The sequence below is a fragment of the Halichoerus grypus genome, chromosome 11, assembly GCF_964656455.1.
Source record: "Halichoerus grypus chromosome 11, mHalGry1.hap1.1, whole genome shotgun sequence".
NCBI lineage: Eukaryota > Metazoa > Chordata > Mammalia > Carnivora > Phocidae > Halichoerus > Halichoerus grypus.
The window spans coordinates 102,931,945-102,951,507 of NC_135722.1; the positions used below are offsets into that span (position 1 = coordinate 102,931,945).

Genomic DNA, 19,563 nt, shown 5'->3' on the forward strand with positions numbered 1-19,563 from the left:
TCGGGCGCTGGCGCGCGCCCGCCGCACGTGCGCGCACACGCTGGTCGGAAGGCCGGAGCTGGAGGCGGACGATGGCGGAGCTGGGAGAGGCGGGCGAAGCGGAGTTGCAGCGCCTGGTGGCGGCCGAACAACAGAAGGCGCAGTTCACTGCACAGGTGCGGGGACAGGCACCAAGGGGAAGAGACAGGAGGGTGAGGCACGGGTTGAGTTTTCAGACTTTTTATTCAGCCCGTGAAGTGACAGCCGCTAGGAAAAAACGAGCGGAGCTCTGCGACATCACCACGGGGGGACTGCCGCGTGCCCGCTCCTGCCGCGCCGCGTTCTTCCCAGAGGAGACTCCAGCCCCTGGTGAGCAGTAGTGCTCAGGCGCCCGCTAGGCACACCCAGCGTGCGGGAACGAGAAAGTGTAAAGCAGAGAAGAAAGGTTCGGGCGACGCAAGGGCAACGGAACCAGGTTTGGCGGCGAGCTCTCCGGGCTTGGCCGTCGGAAGCTCTGGGTTCTGATCCTGCCCCTGCCCCTTCCAGGCCGCGTGCCCCTAGACAAGACACCCAGCCACTGTGGGTCTCGGTTCTGCAGTCGCCTGCTGCCTCACTGGACTGTAGAGATCATACGCGATCATGTATTTGAAAACGACAGAGCAGTGGAACATTAATGGAGAAGGGTGGGCTCTGAAGTAGTCAGTTTGGACTGTAGGTTAGGACAAGTGTTTTGGAGCCCTTTGGGCATGGTTCGAAACCCGGCGTGGACCCTTACTGCCAGCACCACTAGCAGCGTGGCTAATTGCCAGAGATGACAGTCGGACTTCAGGACCGCAGAAAGTACTGACTGACTGCTGAGTACCCAGTCTAGGAAGCCCTCAGTAAATGGTTACCCCCCGTGGGGGGTGAGGGGGACGGTGTTCGCGACGGATTAAATAGCAAAAACACATTTTCTGTACCTGATGTGCATCTTTGTGGAGAGTGGATCCATAACCCTCATTGGATTCACAGATGTGTCCATGAGCCCCAAAAGGTTTAGAATTTAGGAACTAGTCTGTAAGGGATAGGTTTGGAATGACAGGAGAGCAGTGGTTTGGGGGGAAATTAATTGGTACCATACCTTCCCAGCTTACACTGGTGCAACTTGGGAATACTACTAACCATGCCTGAAAGTTTACAGTCGGATTAAGGACTTAACACAATCGGAAAAAATAGACAGTGGCCTTCAAGGAGTTAAGAATTTGAACTGTTTTGAAGAATGGGACAAATCTTTAGGTAGGGCATTCCGGGAATATTAAGTCACATTGAGTATGCTGTGTGTGTACTTCATTGAAGCTTAACAGGTTGGTGGTTAAATAATGGGCTGCCCTGAATGGCTAACAGAGGAATTCTGCATTAAGTACAGGGGTGACTTGATGGAAAGTTATTTGTAATTACTAAAGAGGAGAAAAACAGAAACGGAAAGGGTAAAGGATTATTGCAATGTAGGAACAAGGATCTGGGCCATACTGATGACAAATTAGGAAGTGAGGGAAGAGGAGAGCCCATGGTTTGTTGATGGAAAGAATGGTTTAGTCAAGTGACAGAAAAGGAGAAAAACAGGAAGGAAATAAAGTTGGCAGTTAGACCTATATGCAGACAGCAATGGTTACTAATTTTCTTTCCTCTTAGGTGCATCACTTCATGGAGCTGTGCTGGGATAAATGTGTGGAGAAGCCAGGGAATCGCCTAGACTCTCGCACTGAAAATTGTCTCTCTAGCTGCGTGGACCGCTTCATTGACACTACTCTTGCCATCACCAGTCGGTTTGCCCAGATTGTACAGAAAGGAGGGCAGTAGGCCATCCCCTGGGAGAATGACAGAAGCAAAGGACTTGTTAAGCAGATTGAAGGGCCAGTGGGGGAAAGTTGTCAGCCTGTTGTCAGGTGAACTTGAGGCTGTTACCAAGCCTATTGGTGCTAAGAAGTAACAGATCAAATGTTCAAAAAGTGAAATTTATTTATTTGGAATTCAGAAATTCCATGTTTTATCACAACAGTTATTCAATAAATCTGAATTCTCCAACTCGAAATTTCTTTTTTTTCCTTAATCCCATTTTAGGATTTAATATAGAGATCTCTGATTGGCAGGAACACTAGAAGTACGTTCCAAGACCAGTAGTGCAAATGAGAGATCTTAGGTTTTGAAAGGCCATCCTCAGCCATATTTAAGGGGGCTAGAAGAACCATCAAAGACTTAGCCTAAGGTATAGAAGAGAAATTGGGGTTGAGAAAGGTGAAGAACAGAAAACAGCTTTATTGCTTATATATGACCAAGAAAAAATAAACATGGCAAAAACAAAACAGGCAGGATGTGTATTCTTGGGAAAGAAATAGGCCTGCTAGGATGGGAGGAAGGGAAGGTCAAGACTGAAGCTGAACCAACTTCCTGGAGATGCCTGTTCCACTGGCCCATCTTCCTGAGTCTGTGCTAGAATCAGTACTTTTATAGCACAGAAACAATGCTAAAAAAAAATACGTGCTGAAAACTCCTTCCAACAAAGATTTCACTTATTCCAAGAACAAAACAATTTGTCTTTAGGTTAAGAGGTAGTAATTACAGACTGTTTGCCCCACCTTGGGCCCCTACTAATCCCAAAGGTAAAAATATACGCCATGGAACATTGACAATTGAGTACCAAAGTATTACTATTTCAAGTAAATATCCCCAAAGGTAGCACCTGCTTATAATCAAGGGATAGGGAACCTCTAGCCAACCATGTATTTTATGACTAAACATTTTATTAGACATCTGTTCTGTAAAGAGAACAAATTTAGTAGTTAGAACTGTAAAATATTACCACCTCATGGAATGTTGTTACAGTTATATTCTATTGCTGGTGTCTTACACTGTCATGCTACCATGAAGTATTTCTATATTATACACGGGGAAAGTAAGGCCAGGGAGGTTAATTTACCTTTTCCAGACCTCATAACTAATTAGTGGCAGAACCAAGAACAAAAGTCTGAGTTTTCAAGCTTTCTACCCAGACCATGAAGTGACAACCAGAAAAAACAATGATATGTCATTTGGTATTCTGTCATAATGAAAAAATTCACTTGTGTTCTGCCAGCCTTTTTTCAGTGGTATTTTGGTTTCTTAAGAATTAACAGTAGGGATCACAGTATATAGCAAAGGGAAATAATATGGTCTCTGCTTGGTGCTTTAATCAGAAGGCAAACTGGGAAGAAGTGGGTGAGTCCCTGAGAAGCCTGTTGCATTTTGGAACTGGTTCAACCTAGTTTCAGGGAAAATCTAAATTTCATTAATAGATTTAGAAACGAACAAGGAATATAATATTTAAATGGCAGCTGCTACCCTGAATGCTGTTCAGAGCACCATCAGACAGCATGACTAATTCCTAATTTTACCCCATTTGGTTGAGGACTTAACCAAAACAACTGAAGAAATAACTTCGAACACAAGTCCATTTAGGCCATATACAGGAAGTAGAAAACCATTTACTAAACCAATTACCATGTTTAGGGGTATACTTAGTGTAGCCACAGACCCTGTCCAGCAGGGAAATTTGACAGAAAACCCTAGTCTCATAATAACAGCTGTCTATGGATGTTATCATGAAGGAAAAATGTCTTGCTCTTTACTCATTTTCTCATTAAATAAACTGGACCACATCTCTGAGGCCAAAATACAGAAAGAGCAAAGCACCAAGGCTAAAGACAAAGTTGTGGCACCTGCTATATAAACAGAGCAACACGTGTTCCAACACTGTACACAGCACCAGTTCCAATCCACCTCTTGATCCCGGCCCTCGCTTTCCCCAAATTCTACATCCCATTTGGTGTACCCAGGTTGTTACTGGGATTCAGCTTTCTGGGTCCTTCAATTTGTTGCATTTGCACTCTACCCTAAATGTGGTTAATTGCAAAAAATAATCTCTTCAAGAAAACTTCATAACAAAATACCAGATTCCCTATTAACAATAAGAGGATCAAGTTTAACAGGCCAAAACAGAAGACAAGAAGTCTCAGAACGTAGATAGATGGCACAGGACAGCTCTGACCTCAGGGCCCCTGTGCCGGGCAACAGAGTCACTGGCAAAACCCCAAGGTGGAAGAGCTGTAAGTAACCAGTCAGATGGGAAATGGAGAATGTCTCCTCATTTAGTCATCCTCTGAACTCTCTGCAGACCTTTCATCTGTAGCCACTTTCCAATTTGTGCGTTTGTTCGTCCTCTCCTGTATTTCATTGTTAACTATAGGGATATGGACTTTTTTATCTGTCTTTTTCCTTTTGGTTTTCATAGGGTCTCTTTCCTCACCTTCCTCAGAACTGCTGGATGCGGAATCATCTGACTGGGAAGTGTCACTTTCTGCATCCAAGAATAAAGCAGATTTTTTGAGAGACTTTTTCCTGGATTTTTTCTTGCGCTTATGTGACTGTTTCCTTTTCCTGGTACTAGAAGCCCCGGTTTCTTCCGAGAACTCGCTTGAGGAATCTGCTGTTATATCTGTGGCTTCTTTTTTGCTTTTCTTCTGTTTTTTGTGTGACTTTTTTTTCTGCTTTTTTTTGTGAGATTTCTTTGACTTCTTGTGTTTGTGAGACTCATGGGTAGATGATTTTACTTGGGGAGATGTTTTTTTCCCATTGGTAATATCTTGCTGATCACTACTAATAAAAAAGAGAAACTGCTTTACTATAGAAAATAAAAAGTGTATTTATATTTTAGTATTCTGCATTCTAGATAGAAAGTTGGGGTTAGAAGCACCTGAGTGGCTCAGTCGGCTAAGCGTCTGTCTTCAGCTCAGGTCATGATCTCAGGGTCCTGGGATGGAGCCACATATCAGGCTCCCTCCCGCTCAGCGGGAATTCGGCTTCTACCTCTGCCCCTCCCCCTGCTCTTGCTCTCTCTCTCTCTCTCTCTCTCTCAAATAAATAAAATCTTAAAAAAAAAAAAGTTGGGGTTAACATTTGAATTTTAGGAGCTTTGACATAGGGTTACTATGAGACTTTATCACTCTCAGAGTTTTGTTTCCTCGTTTTGTTTTCTTAAAATGAAGATAAAAATTCTAATCTACCAAACTGAGTTACTGTATGGAATACTATGTATAAAAACCTAAATGCTATATATATATGCAGAACATCAATCAGGAAAAGGCAAAATACCAATTATCTCCCAACTAAATTGCCTATTATTTTTCTAGTTATATATATATATTTTTAAGATTTTATTTATTTATTTATTTGACAGAGAGAGACACAGCAAGAGAGGGAACACAAGCAGGGGGAGCAGGAAAGGGAGAAGCAGGCTTCCTGCCGAGCAGGGAGCCCGATGCGGGGCTCGATCCCAGGACCCTGGGATCATGACCTGAGCCGAAGGCCGACGCTTAACGACTGAGCCACCCAGGCGCCCCTCTAGTTACATTTTTAATGGCAAACGTTATCTCCTTTGTAAAATTAGGAACCCAATTTATAGTTCAGACTTGGAATTAATCTTACAGTTTCTAGTTTTTTTGTTTTCTTTTTCAGTAAGCCTATTTGCCTTACCTGTCTGTTTCAAATTCTTCAGGGTATAACTCTTTATAACCACTGTGACCCCATCTGTAAGATGACATATTTTATTACATTATTATTAAAGCAATGCATACATTTTTGAAAATTAAAAAAAATTAGACTTAGTGCATGCAAGACACAGACATGCACACAGAACAAAGAAAGATATGGTAGAGCCAACCCCACCTTCAAGCTCAGTAACTTAGCTGGCTACATTTTCTGTATTGCATGTTATTTCAGACACAAAGGATTCTTTTGTCCATTTGTAAGAGAACTTGCCTTTTTTTTTTTTTTTTGAGAACTTGCCATTCTTAAGATAAGGAACTCTTCTTTTCTGCTCTTTAGCTGTGAAGTACTTCTCCAAAAACAACTTGTAACAATGCTGTCAGCAATGGGACAATGTTTTTTTTTTACATAGCAATTTTATTTTTATTTATTTTTTTAAAATATTTTATTTTACTTATTTATTTGAGAGAGAGAGAGAATGAGAGAGAGCACGAGATGGGGGAAGGTCAGAGGGAGAAGCAGACTCCCCACTGAGCAGGGAGCCCGATGCGGGACTCAATCCCAGGACTCCAGGATCATGACCTGAGCTGAAGGCAGTCGCTTAACCAACTGAGCCAAGCAATTTTATTGAGGTATAATTCCTCTAACATGAAATTCACCCTCTTAAAGTGTACAATTCAGTGGCTTTTAGTATATTCAGAGCTGTGCAACCATCACCACTATCTAATTTCAGAACATTTTCATCACCCAAAAAGGAACTCCATTCCCTAGCAGTCACTCTCCATTCCTCCCTCTCCTGTAGCCCATGGCAACCACCAATCTAATTTCTGTCTCTATGGATTTGCCTATTCTGGACATACCATATAAACAGAATCATAATAAGTGGCCCTTTGTGTCTGGTTTTTTTCACCTGTTTCCAAGGCTCATCCATGTTGTAGCACTTATCAGTACTTTATCCCTTTTATCATCAAATAACATTCCATTAGTCCCCCCTTATCTGCAGTTCTGCTTTCTGGAAGCAGATCACCCTCCTTCTGTCATACTGTCAAGAGGTCAGGAGTAGCCTAATGCTACATCAAAATGCCTACATCATTCCCCTCACTTCATCTCATCTCGTAGGCATTCTATCATCCCACATTCTCACAGGAGTACAGTACAAATAAAATGAGAGATGACATTCACATAAATTTTATTACAGTATATTGTTATAATTGTTCTATTTTTAGTTATTGTTACGCTCTTAACTGTCCCCAATTTAGAAATTAAACTTTATCATAGGTATGTATGTATCTATGTACAGAAAAAAAACACAGTATATATAGGGTTCAGTACTATTCACAGATTTAGGCAACCACTGGGGGGGCTTCAATGGGGGGGCTACTGTACCACATTTTGTTTACCCATTCATCAGTTGATAGACATTTGGGTTTCTATTTTTTGGCCATTACGATAATTATGCTATGAACATTTGTGTGCAAGTTTTTGCAGAGATAATTAATTTTTAAAAGTACACATTCTCGGGTGCCTGGGTGGCTCAGTTGGTTAAGCAACTGCCTTCGGCTCAGGTCATGATCCTGGAGTCCCAGGATCGAGTCCCATGTCAGGCTCCCCTGCTCAGCAGGGAGTCTGCTTCTCCCTCTGACCCTACCCCCTCCTGGGCTCTCTCTCCACTCTCTCTCAAATAAATAAATAAAATCTTAAAAATATATATAAAAATAAATAAATAAATAAATAAATAAATAAATAATAAAAGTACACATTCTCAGGCTAAATATTATTAATGGTCACAAGAATTTTTTCACAAACCTGTCTGGCATATTAGCTTCATAATCATATAACTTCTTATTCCAGGATTTAGCCTTAAGAAAATCATCTTCCAGTGCCCCAGAAATTTCATTCTTTGGCCTCCAATAGTCTCTTTGACTTTCTTCATCAAAACCATCACTACGCATCCGGCTATAAGGAAAAACAGAAGAACTTTTACATTTAGAAGCAATCTGTGAGGTTCCTTTATCGAATGGCATGCACAAAACCCACTGAACAAGCTAAGAGGAAAACAAAACCACCGATTTAGTGCTAAAAAAAAAAAAAAAAAACCAATGTAAAGACATGATCTGTTCCTCTCCATAAGTCTGTACAGTTGTCCAGTGAAAATCTGACCATTACTACCCATCCTATTGCAGAATACAGACAAAATGACTTATGGACTGTGGCATGCTATAGCTCACTCATTGATTCTCAAGTAGGAGGACATGCAAAGAGGGAAGTAGAGCATAATCACAGCTGGGAACATTTCAAACTACCCTAGAAATATATTCCCTTCCCAAAACACCAGCAACTTGCTATAGTGAGGTCATAGTAATAGTAGGAGCAAGGCCTAACCCATGAGTAGGCTGGAGTAGAAAAAACGTTGAGAACCACAGATACAGCCTGTGCTTACAAGGTCCACTAACAAGTCACTAAGCGAGCTAATCAACTATCAAAAATGTTTAAGGGCCTCCTATATGCTAGGCACCATTCTAGCTACAGGGAGTGAGACAATCAGAATCTCTTTAGGGATTATGGTTTTAAAGACTTATTGACCATGACAGGTATCAATAATTCACTCTAAAAACAACATTTTGGGGACGCCCAGTCCCCAGGCTCCTTGCTCAGTAGGAAGCCTGCTTCTCCCTCTCCCACTCCCCCTGCTTGTGTTCCCTCTCTCGCTGTCTCTCTCTCTCTGTCAAATAAATAAATAAGGGGCGCCCAGGTGGGTCAGTCGTTAAGCATCTGCCTTCGGCTCAGGTCATGATCCCAGGGTCCTGGGATCGAGCCCCACCTCGGGCTCCCTGCTCGGCGGAAAGCCTGCTTCTCCCTCTCCCACTCCCCCTGCTTGTGTTCCCTCTCTCACTGTCTCTCTCTCTCTCTGTCAAATAAAAAAATAAAATCTTTTTTAAAAAGTTAAAAAATAATAATAAATAAAATCTTTAAAAATAAATAAATAAATCAATAATAAAAATGAAAACAACATTTTGTTTCTGGAAATGCTGCTTGGAATTAACCAACCAATAGAAGACAAATTATCATCTGCACTAACTTTACTTCTAAATTCTCAAAGGACCATCTTCAGCAAGAAAACAGACTGCAAAGATACTTATTTTTATATTGAGACTCTGCCTTCTTTACCTTGGACACCCTGAATACTTCCTTGTCTAAAGCACTTCACACATACAGTCAGTCACACTCCAAAGGCTGAGTACTACACAGGCACACTCACTCTCTAATATCTCACTATTAACTGTTTCCCTGGGTGACTTTAGAAATCGGCATTATATGGGGATGGGGGGATGGGTTAGCTCGGTGATGGGTATTAAGGGCATGTATTGAATGGAGCACTGGGTGTTATATGCAAACAATGAATCATGGAACACTAAACACTACAGTGGAATCTAAAAATCCAAACTCATAGAAATAGAGAGTATGATGGTGGTTGCCAGGGGCTCGAGATATGCTGGTCAAAGGGTACAAACTTCCAGTTACAAGATGAATAAATTCTGGGGATCTAATGTACAGCAAAGATGATTATAGTTAACACCACCGTAATATATATTTAAAAGTTGCTAAGAGAATAAATCTTAAATGTTATCACCACACACACACACCCCCAACACACACACACAAGGTAATTGTGTGAGGTGATGTGTTAGCTAACCTTATTGTAATAATCATTCTGCAGTATGTGTGTATCAAGTCATCATCATATTGTATACCTACATGTTATATGTCAATTATATGTCAATAAAGCTGGAGGGAAAAAAGAACAACAACAACAAAAAAAACAGAACAAAAAAAACTAAACAAAAAAAACTAATGATGTAATGTATGGTGACTAACATAACACAATAAAATAAAATTAAAAAAAAAGAAATCGGCATTATTACTACAGTCATTTTTCACACATACAGCTATACACTAACAGGCATATGAAGCCCAAGAAATGTTCTCAATACTCAGACATTCCTATACCTCCACAAACAAGACAACTAACCCTGCATAATCCTGCATATTCACACTGAAATTATTAAAAAGGTAATGTGAAAGTTGTGTGACTTGGTGAACACAGGAAGTAGATGGGGTAAAGCAAAGGCTGAGGGAGAATCAAAGACTAATAAAAGGGGACAAGAATAAATGATAGCTAAGTGACCATAAGATAGCAACAGAAAATCTTAAAAGCCACCAGACAAGGTCAGAATACACAGAATCTTTAACTTTTAAAGTTGTTCAAGGTAGAATTTTTAAATTCCCCATTGCAAATAAATACTAAGTGTTAAGCCATATGCATCATAGCCATTACCTTTATGCTTGGGTCTAGATTCATGAAGGAAGGAAGGCTTAAAGATTCACAGAACTGAACTCATCTATCTTTAGCATACTAAAATGCTTTTAAATGAAAGTTGATGGTTCTGAACAAGATCTGAGTTATTCTGGATCTTAGAGCTCCAACTTCACCTTGAACTACTGGGTAACATTTTCCTTTTGGTCCCCCGGTAAGCATCTTCCATCTGTTTCTCCAGTTCTCTTATTTTCCACATATCTGATTCCTCCTGAATCTAGATTTTTTAAAAGAAAAGAAATGTAATTACTAAAAACAATATTTTATATCACAGAAAAGTAACTGACAATACACTCTGCACCAATTATTGTATTACAGACTGGGTCATAATCAGGAACCTGGGGAACAAATTCAGGATTCTCTAAATAATCCGATCCAGTGAATCTCAAATATGTAGAATTCTGCAGCAACAGGAGAACTTTTTAACCCTGCATAGACTCATTTATCCCCTTTTAATTTTGCAACTATGCTTCAATGATCAAATGATAACCCTTTATGTTTAAATTAGTCACCAAATCCTTTGGATTCTATCTCCTAAATTCCTCATCTTCATCCCGACTGTCACTGTTTTCATGTGAACTCCTCATCGTCTCTCACTTGGAGCACTGCAATTGCCTAACTGGTGTTTCTACTGTTTCATTCCATCTGGTCTATCATCCCCTACCCAGCTAACAAATCATCTTTCTAAAATACAAATACAGTCTTGTCACACCCTGCTTAAAAACATTTGATAGCTTCTTTACTGTTCAGAGGAAAAAGTCTAATCTCCAAGTATCACAATCCAATTCTAATTTACCACTTGAGCCTCATCTTCTGTCACTACCCAACCCCCCACAACATTCCCTACTTTCCAGATGCACACACTTTCTTGCCACACCCCAAGTGCTTCATGCTCTTCTTTGTTGCCATATGAGTACATGATGTTCTGTCTGGAATGATCTTTTACACCTGGTAAATTTGAACCTGTTCACCAAAAACTAGTTCAAATATAGCAGCTCAAATACCACGCATTCTGTGAATGCTTTCCTAATTTCCCAAGGCAGATTTCACTGTTCCTTCCTCAGTGCACTGAAGCACCTTGTATATGTCTCTACTACAGTACTTATCAAATTGATTGTAATTATCTATTTTATTCATCTTTGTATCTCCAAACTACCAAAATCATGCATGGCACACTGTATGCCTCCAATAAATGTTGAGGAAAAACGAGATTGTACCTCTCACCTTATTGTGAGCATCTGTGTGCCGGATGACATTCCTCAGGAGGACTTTCCCCAATGGAACACGGGACATTCTTCAATCTGAAATGAATCAATAAATAACATTTAATAACAGTAATTTCCTTTATTATCTTATCTTTTATTATAGTGTCATAAAGAAGCATGAGGTAAAGGAAAGATTACTGAACAAGAAGTCAGAGGTCCTGAGGGGTAGTTTTCCCTTCACCATTAAAAGGGGAAAATGCCCGACCACACTAATGTGCAGATGAATGTACAGTGAGATAGTGGACACCCAAGTTCTTTCAAACTGCACAGAATTAAGTGCCTTCAAGAGCACCATTTTATTTAATCCTCAAAACAACCCCATGTTTTATATGAGGCAAGCATCTTCATTCCTATTTTGCAGATGAAATTCCCTTAAGCATAACTTGCCCCAGGCCAGAGAGCCCAATGTAAACAAGATCCAGATTAGAAATCAACTTTCCAATCTCAAAATTAGTTTGTGATGAAGCCAATACCTAGATCTGACAATGTCAGGGACCACAAATGTCAACATTTGACATCAAATGCAGACACGCCTACATTTCTCCATTCAGAGGAATTTTACTTTCTATTTTGTACAGAAGCCTCCAAAAAACAGATGACAAGGATATTCAGTGTGTAGCTAGCAGCGGTTTTGTGCAACCACCCCACCGCTCACTCACCCCTCGATCCTGAGGAAATCAGGCATCTTGCTAGTGTGAGACGAAGAACCACTCCATTACAAGATCTCCTCCGACCCAGGAAGCCAAGGAGTCAGGGCTCAAAGGCAGCTCTGCAGCTTCACCCGAGTCCTTCGTGAAAATGCAGCCTTCCCACCGGTTATTCTGCCCTCACCCGTGGCCCAGGCCACGGCTGCCTTTCCCCCAGCCCACACCGACAGGAAGATCTCTTTCCGGGCCGAGGCCGGAGGCTGCGCCGGCGCGGAATCCGGACAGCCGGCGTGACGGGCATGGGGGCATGCCCCGCTCACGCTCCTCTGGGACGGACCCGAGGACTGGGCTTCGCTCTCCCGAAAGGATGGGGACGCTCTGGACGGGTACAACCCTCGAATGGGCCCCAAGAAACACCCAGAGTGCCCGAAGGGGGGGAGGGGGTTGAGGCTTCCAAGTGGAAGACAGAGAAAATACCCCCGTCTCTGTCACCGGGATCCCTGCCCCCCAGCGGCCACGGAGCTCCCGGTAACCTTCCCTCCAAACGCCCTCCCCATACAAACACACACAAATACACCCATACCGTGCGCCGCAGCCTCGCGTGGCGGGGATTTGGGGGGAGGAATCGGTCTGGGAGACAAGGGAGCGGGCTTCCGGTTCAGGCCGGAAGTCGTGCACCGGAGAAACTCTTCCCACCCACGGGAGACCCAGAGACTCCCACGGGGAGGGTTTCCAGCATCCTCTAGAGATCGAAAGGTGCGGAGGGGAGGCGGGCGCCTTCCTGGAAAAGAAGCGGGTCGGCCTCGGCTGAAAAGCAAGCCCGACACCAGAAGGGGGGAGACTCCGGAACTGGATGTAAAAAGCCTTTCTTCCTGGAGCTTTCCGGACCCAATTAGATGTTGTACCCGGTCCGGTTACCCTAGTAACAGGCGTCGCGGTTCGTCAAGGAACCGAGAGAAGAGGTGGGTTCGCCGATCTCCGGGAAGATTGTCCTTTAGTTAAGCTTCCCGTTTAGTTTAACCCTAATATAGTATTCGGGGAACCCAAACCTCTTTTCCTCATTCTGTGGCTGCTGTGGGACGCCTCTCCAGTGGGAGAGGAGAGCGAGGGAGGTTATCTCTAGACACAGATGGTATCAGTATTCTCGTAGTGTTTACGAAGTGTCCTAGCCTCGCTAAATGAGCATCCTTAATTCTCACAATAACCCTACGAGATAGGTATTACCGTCTTCACTTTGAGAATAGACTGATACATAACTTCATTGCTCAAGGTACCACACCTAGCACGTGATAAAGCTGAGACTGGGATCTAGGCATTCTGGCTCCAGAATCCTTGCTTTTAACTACGAAGCTGTGAGGACGTCTCCTGTAGCTCTCTGGCAGTTTCAGGACTGGATAGGCACCCGTCTGCCAATACCCAGGTATCGGAACAAGAGAGTCGGTCACCGGGTAATCCAGACTTTAACTGACTACTCTACCCTCAGTGCTGGTGAGAGTCTAGGCAGAGGTGAGGACTTGTCTGAGGGGGACTAGATAATTAGAGAATAAGGTAAAGAAAAGTGGTGCTGAGCCGCAGTCTTTTAGACACAGGTGCTAACTTCACCAAAACAATTCCTGACCTGTTTGTTCCTCCTCCTCCAAAAGAAGAAATGAACCATTAGTTACACAGACTTCTTCCCCCTGTAGTCCTATCTTTCCACAGACTCAAGAGGCCTGTTTACCTCAATCATGGAGTCGTCCTCAAAGGGTCTGCTCACCCAGGTTACTCAGTTCTGGAACCTCCTAGATGATCTGGCTGAAACTAATCCTGAGAGCTACGAGAAGTTCATTCAACAGCAGCTGAAAGAAGGGAAACAGCTCTGTGCCACCCCAGAACCACGGCTCTGTCTACAAACCAGGATCCTGGTATGTAGTGTTGGTACCCAGGGATGCGAGGTCTTGAGCGGAAGAATCCTGGAATAATCAGAGAATCACTTACGTTTAGCTATTGCTACTTTAAGAGAACTTGAGGGGAACCGCCACTCTAAAGGGAGAGTGAAACAGTGTGGAAGATTATGTTGAAGGAGTAAGAATGGGAAATTCACATATATTTTGGAGATCTCAAAGTCATTTTCTACTAGAATAAAAAAAAAAGTAATGTAATGATTTAACAGAGACTCGTAGAATTGGAAGTTTTTCAAATAAAGAGAACTTACTTGGCTGGGAGGTAAGGAAGTGGTGAAATAGGGTCATATTCACCTGGAATAGCTGCTTAGATCGGTGCCCCCTCCTTCCTCCCAGTTCCTCTGGGAGCAACAACTGGATCTTGAAAAGTCAGTAGCTTGGGGGAAATGAGGTAACAGTACAATTTTCAAACACAGTTTAAATGCATGGAATGGCTTACTTGGTGACTAAAATTCTCACTCTTCAAATTCTGTGATGAGTTACCTTTATGATATTATTTTTAAATGAAAAAAAACACTAGATTTTGAGATATGCAAAATTATTTTTTAGAAACCAAAGGAAAAAGTACTTTTTATTAATCTGTGTCAGTGGAAAAGGATCCCAGCTCCCCAGTCAACCACTCATCCAGTACCTCTAAGTGTTGGCAGACCAGAAGATATGTCTGAGACATCAGGTACATAGAATTAAGGGAGAGAAAGCACATTTTAAAAACTTTATTGGGAATAAGCATGGACCAGATTTTACTTGGTAAAAGGCATTACAAGTAAAATATTTTATTTGGTTATAATGTAGTTAATAACTAATAAGCATACCTTTATTTATATAAATTGAATGCTATTCAATTTTTCTAATAGTAACCCATATAAAATGCCAAGAAATGCCCTAATTGGAAATTTGTATATTTGGCACCATTGTGATTACCTCTGAAAAATACAGGAATAGAATTTTGCTTTCTAGCTTTATCCAGGATTATGACTTAATATATTACCTGACAGTATCATCAGTGAAACAAGTTGTCTTCATTTCACATCCTCTGAATTACACACACAGATGTTTATACAGTCATCGATGTTGCCTACAATCCTGATGTTCTCCAGGCAGCAGAAAAGGACCAAGTGAAAAAAGATCAATTAATACGGATGACCATGAAATGCATTGAGGAACAATTCCAGTTCACTCTCTCATACTCTTACAGTATCACTAAATTTAGAATAAAAGGAAGCATTCAAAGGATGAAACAAAATCTGATGGGAATGCAAGCTGACCCCACAGATTTAAGAGAGAAAATGAGAAAGGGTAAGTTAATGACTGTAAATGGAAAATTTAACTGATTTAAAATTGTTTTGCATCCTGTGTACATTTTGCAAACCAAAAATCTTGGTTTTAAAAGATGAGAAACTTAAGATAGAAAAATATAAAGATTAGATATTAGAAATATTAACATGTCCTTAAAGATTTTTAAACCCTGCAAACTTTTTAACCAAGTTCTTTGGTTTAAGATTCTTTTTTTTTAAGATTTTATTTATTTTTTTAAAAAAGATTTTATTTATTTATTTGAAAGAGAGAGAGAGCGTGGCGGGGGAAAGGGAGGATGCAGAGAAAGAGAGAGAATCTCAAGCAGACTCCCCCCTGAGCACGGAGCCCAACTCTGGGCTTGATCTCACGATCCTGGGGTCATGACCTGAACTGAAATCAAGAGTCAGACGCTTAACCTGACTGAGCCACCCAGGTGCCCCAGGTTTAAGATTCTTTTTAGATTCCCAAACTAAATTAGCTTCAGCTTATCTGCCATTTTGGCTAATGCCACAAATGTTACAGTTCATAGCCTGATAGTATTTTATGTTGATTAACTTTGTGATTTCATCTCCCCCCCCCCCTTTTTTTCCCATAAGAACTAACCCCTGAACAGATAAGTAGGACTGTGAGCAATTCAGATCACTTTCAGCTTTTATTGCCAAAAGGTGAAGTTTCAAGTAAAACAAGGTGTCTGATTGAGGAGATTTCCAGTACAGAGATCCAGGTAGAGATGAAGGAACCAGCCTATGAATTAAAAATTGTGGCTGACCAGAATGAGAAACCTCTGGAAATTGAAATAAAAGTTGAATTACCTGGTATTAATTCAGTATCTCTCTGTGATCTTAGTGTTTCTGAGGTAAGTTGAACAGGTAATACTATAAATTTGTATCAGTCAACATTTACCATATTGTGCTGTAGTAACAAACTCCACAGTCTCGGTGGTTTGTAGCAATTTGCTCAGGTTGTATGTCAGGTGGGCCTGCTGTGTTCCAGGGGTCTTGCATATTTCAAGATACAGGTGAGATATGCCATTCTCATGAAAGAGGGAAAATAGAAATGGCCAAGCCATGCAATAGATCCTAAAACTTTCTCTCAGAGATAGTATATATCACTTTACTCACATTCTATTAGCCAAAGTTAAGGCACCAGGCCAAATCCTATATCAACGGGGCTGGGAAGAATATTCTCACAGGTAGTCATAGGAATTCAAATGGCAAGGATGTATAATCCTTATTATACAAAAGAAGAGCAAAACATTGGCAAAGTCCTACAATCTACCACAGTCCAACTCTCAAGGACACAAATATTTGCTTCTTTCCCCAAGAAAGGCATTTCCAATCCCAGTATCAGACTCTAAAATACAAGATTTTGCCATTATAATCTGCATTATCCTCTTGAACCACAGACCTATGAACTACAAAGACAAGTAACCTACTGCCATAGCCACATGCACCGTACAATGTGCAATGGAGAGAGGATAACCGTAATTAACAGTCTCAGTTTGGAAAGGGGGAAAATATGAGGCACACAGCACCTATTGGTGCACAGCAATTCTGATATCCTGGAAGGCAGATATCGTGAGGGTCCCTTTCCTGTAAGTAGAGGGTGTTCTTGGTTAGGTCTCATTACAAGATTCCTTCATTACCTAGCCCCCTAGTTCCATTGTTTTCCATGACTTTCAGCTTCATTCTTTGGGTGGTGTTTACCTTTTTCTTTTTCTTTTTTAAGATTTTATTTATTTGACAGAGAGAGAGACAGTGAGAGAGGGAACACAAGCAGGGGGAGTGGGAGAGGGAGAAGCAGGCTTCCCGCGGAGCAGGGAGCCCGGAGCAGGGAGCCCGATGCGGTGCTCCATCCCAGGACCCTGGGATCATGACCTGAGCCGAAGGCAGACGCTTAACGACTGAGCCACCCAGGCGCCCCGGTGTTTACCTTTTTCTTACCCACACTGGCCACATCGGAAAAGAACATTGGAGAATAGGCCATCCTTACGTGCTGAGCAGTTTATTCACCCTGTTACACGCTTTTGGAATGTTGGGGATCCAATGTTTTAGTCTAGACTGGTAGCATTTTACTTCTTTGATTCTAATCAGTGCCACACCCACGATTCTTTATTAGGCATGTCCCTTTTTCAATGGCCTTTTTTTACTTAATTGCTGTCGTTTGAGCCAAATGTAAAGATTAACTGAGCTCCACCTTAATCCAGTTAGAGGTTTTAACAAAGAGTATAATGACGTGTGATTCAATCTTTACTTCTAGGCTGTCTTAGTCTTTGTTGCTAAGAAATAAATTCTCAATTTTATTTTTTACTGGTTTAAAATAAAAATTAGTTCCATTTCTCAGTCCTGAAGTCTTAGAATTTTGGGGCTTTGTATAGTCTTTTAATCCTACTCGCAAACTAGGAAATTCTTTTCTAAGCTCATCTCTTTTTGTAGTAGCTTATTAAATGTAGCCAATAGAAACAATGCATGTTACCAACATTCTGTTTTCACACTTTACCTGAAAGCCACACATTAACGAGGTGCAGTTAGTTGTCTTTCAAATTACTGTGCTGGTTTTACTAAGGGCTTTATCACTATAAAACATGGATCACCATTTTTCCTATTGCCAATACATTTTCCTCGCTGTTTGCTGGTCAGCCACAAAGTCAATGCCACATAATCTAGGATGGCAACACCCAATTTATGGCACTGTATCAGTTAACTTTTGACGTACTGAGCAGCAGTAACAAAACCGCAGGGAGTCACAGCAACTGTACAGCTCATTGCAAGTCACGTGGCAGTGAGAGCCTCCTCTTACGGGAAAGGAGTAACTGAATAATCCAGTAACATATTTTAACCAGGAGTTACTTTCTATTTTCGTATTTTAAAATACTTTGATTTGTTATTCTTAGGATGATTTATTGATTGAGGTCTCTGAGAAGTACAGATTACATCTGAATCTTCCAGAATCTGTGGATACTGAAATGACTACAGCCAAATTTATCAAAGAGAAAGCTACCTTAATCGTCACAATGCCATTGGTGTAAGTCAAGAGCATCATCTGCTTTGGGTTTTCAGTGATAAAGGCATGTGAATGATAGGACCTTCATTATGGGTGAAGAGGTGGTGGTTTACCTTAAACACTAGTATTTTCTAAGAGTTCTTTTTGATGGAATGAGATTTTCTCATCAACTTAATGTTTATCTTTTTTAACTTTCTCCTCAAACTTGGCTAGAAGCAGAAACTATTAAAAACGGTATTGCCGTGATATACTTGTTTTGAAGCTATTTCTAATGGTCTTAAAGTAACAAATTGTCATTTGGGAAAATTCTATGTTTCCAAGTAAATTGTGAAAATTCTTGGTTTACTGGTTGAAATTCTGGTTTACTTGGTTGTCTCTAGCAAATTTTTGCATCAGGAATAAATCTCAAACTGTAAATTTTCTATTACCAAGAGGAACTGAAGCAGTGAAAGTCTCCTCCAGCTATAAAGTTACAGGGCCAATGTACTAGTATGCAAACTTCTGTACTTCTATAAAACAGTTCTGATGGGAGGAGTCCAAGCTACCCGTCAGACCTTTTAATATCAAATATAGACTTGTCTGTGGACTGGATACCATGATGCAGTAACAATAACAGGATGTTATTGTACAGAAGACGCAAAATAAATCTAACCCTAAGAAAAAGGATGTGACTTTGGGACAAGTGCCTTTCTCCTATGAAAATAATTTTAAGACAGAAGGATGTATTTATCAACTTCATCTGTCAGATGGTTGTTCAATACAGAGGTATTAACTTTGATGTTTAAGCATCCTTAATCATCTTTCCTAGATACAGTACAGCTTCCTTGTAATAGTTTCTAGTTCAACATAATGTCTTTCAAGTCCTTATTAATTTTAAAGCTTTTTAACTTTAGAAACTAATATAGTATATAGAATAGAAGCAATTGGTATGTGATACTTAAAAACAAATATAATTTTCTTAAGCCTGGTCTGGATTTGAATTCTCCCAGCAATAGGATAATTTACCATCTGAAGATTTTCTAGAACTGTATGATGTCCTAAAGTTAACACCCCTATTATAGTCTCATCCCTCAAAAAAACTTGGAATGCTTTCACCTTACCTTCTCTTCTACAAAATCACCATCAATACTTGGCCTACGAACTCTCATACCTAACCACATAGAACTGGTTGAATCTCTGCTCTGGCACTCTTGGCACTTGGGTGTTACTTTTGTCAGCAGCTATGTGTTTGTGTACTCATTAATAAAATGCATATCAAGATCTAGCATTTTTTAGATTTTAAATTTACATCCTTGTTACTTTCCAAAATATTTTACTTATTTCAATGGATTTTTATATTCATAGAAATTTCTCCTCCTCCTCCCTCCCCCCCAAAATACCAAACTTTGCCCAGGAAGAACATTAATAACTGTGGAGTAGTTTAATATGAGTCTTACCAAATTTTTTTCCTTGAAACTGGAAAGTGAGATGGATATTAATTATCCTTGATTTAGAGA

The 19,563-nt window shown here is 40.9% G+C and overlaps 3 protein-coding genes across 12 annotated transcripts; 2 read left to right on the forward strand and 1 right to left on the reverse strand.

Annotated features, from left to right (window-relative positions):
• On the forward strand, positions 1 to 2,050 carry TIMM8B (translocase of inner mitochondrial membrane 8 homolog B). The gene is made up of 2 exons (XM_036075471.2): positions 1 to 155; positions 1,651 to 2,050. The coding sequence occupies exons 1-2, from the start codon at positions 72 to 74 to the stop codon at positions 1,816 to 1,818; spliced, it is 252 nt and encodes an 83-aa protein (XP_035931364.2). The 5' UTR covers positions 1 to 71; the 3' UTR covers positions 1,819 to 2,050.
• A 204-nt stretch (positions 2,051 to 2,254) lies between these two features.
• NKAPD1 (NKAP domain containing 1) lies at positions 2,255 to 12,533 on the reverse strand. 7 transcript variants are annotated; one of them, XM_036075449.2, is made up of 7 exons: positions 12,409 to 12,501; positions 11,838 to 11,867; positions 11,138 to 11,214; positions 10,030 to 10,130; positions 7,345 to 7,494; positions 5,527 to 5,580; positions 2,255 to 4,650 (listed from the first exon to the last, which is right to left on the reverse strand). In XM_036075449.2, exons 3-7 carry the CDS (start codon positions 11,204 to 11,206, stop codon positions 4,143 to 4,145), a joined length of 882 nt encoding a protein of 293 aa, XP_035931342.1. In that variant the 5' UTR covers positions 11,207 to 11,214; positions 11,838 to 11,867; positions 12,409 to 12,501; the 3' UTR covers positions 2,255 to 4,142. The 7 variants fall into 7 exon arrangements, with proteins under 7 accessions (XP_035931342.1, XP_077915122.1, XP_077915123.1 ...); XM_078058996.1 differs by having other exon boundaries at positions 11,838 to 11,953; XM_078058997.1 differs by lacking the exon at positions 11,838 to 11,867 and having other exon boundaries at positions 2,255 to 4,647; positions 12,409 to 12,533.
• PIH1D2 (PIH1 domain containing 2) lies at positions 12,094 to 19,331 on the forward strand. 4 transcript variants are annotated; one of them, XM_036075442.2, is made up of 6 exons: positions 12,094 to 12,211; positions 13,527 to 13,729; positions 14,318 to 14,441; positions 14,819 to 15,064; positions 15,661 to 15,920; positions 17,958 to 19,331. In XM_036075442.2, exons 1-6 carry the CDS (start codon positions 12,133 to 12,135, stop codon positions 18,090 to 18,092), a joined length of 1,047 nt encoding a protein of 348 aa, XP_035931335.2. In that variant the 5' UTR covers positions 12,094 to 12,132; the 3' UTR covers positions 18,093 to 19,331. The 4 variants fall into 4 exon arrangements, with proteins under 4 accessions (XP_035931335.2, XP_035931338.2, XP_035931336.2 ...); XM_036075445.2 differs by lacking the exon at positions 12,094 to 12,211 and adding an exon at positions 12,629 to 12,787; XM_036075443.2 differs by lacking the exon at positions 12,094 to 12,211 and adding an exon at positions 12,695 to 12,787 and having other exon boundaries at positions 13,511 to 13,729.
• Positions 19,332 to 19,563: the final 232 nt, after the last annotated feature.

Bases quoted from the DNA above. Each gene is read 5' to 3' on its own strand.
- TIMM8B (XM_036075471.2), top strand. From the start codon at position 72: ATGGCGGAGCTGGGAGAGGCGGGCGAAGCGGAGTTGCAGCGCCTGGTG. The intron at 156-1,650 runs GTGCGGGGACAG...CTTTCCTCTTAG, and splicing joins AGGCGCAGTTCACTGCACAG to GTGCATCACTTCATGGAGCT.
- NKAPD1 (XM_036075447.2), bottom strand. From the start codon at position 11,206: ATGTCCCGTGTTCCATTGGGGAAAGTCCTCCTGAGGAATGTCATCCGG. The intron at 10,131-11,137 runs GTGAGAGGTACA...TAAAAAATCTAG, and splicing joins ACACAGATGCTCACAATAAG to ATTCAGGAGGAATCAGATAT. The intron at 5,581-7,344 runs GTTTGTGAAAAA...GTCATCTTACAG, and splicing joins GAAGCTAATATGCCAGACAG to ATGGGGTCACAGTGGTTATA.
- PIH1D2 (XM_036075442.2), top strand. From the start codon at position 12,133: ATGCCCCGCTCACGCTCCTCTGGGACGGACCCGAGGACTGGGCTTCGC. The intron at 14,442-14,818 runs GTACATAGAATT...TTACACACACAG, and splicing joins AGATATGTCTGAGACATCAG to ATGTTTATACAGTCATCGAT. The intron at 15,065-15,660 runs GTAAGTTAATGA...TTTTCCCATAAG, and splicing joins AAGAGAGAAAATGAGAAAGG to AACTAACCCCTGAACAGATA.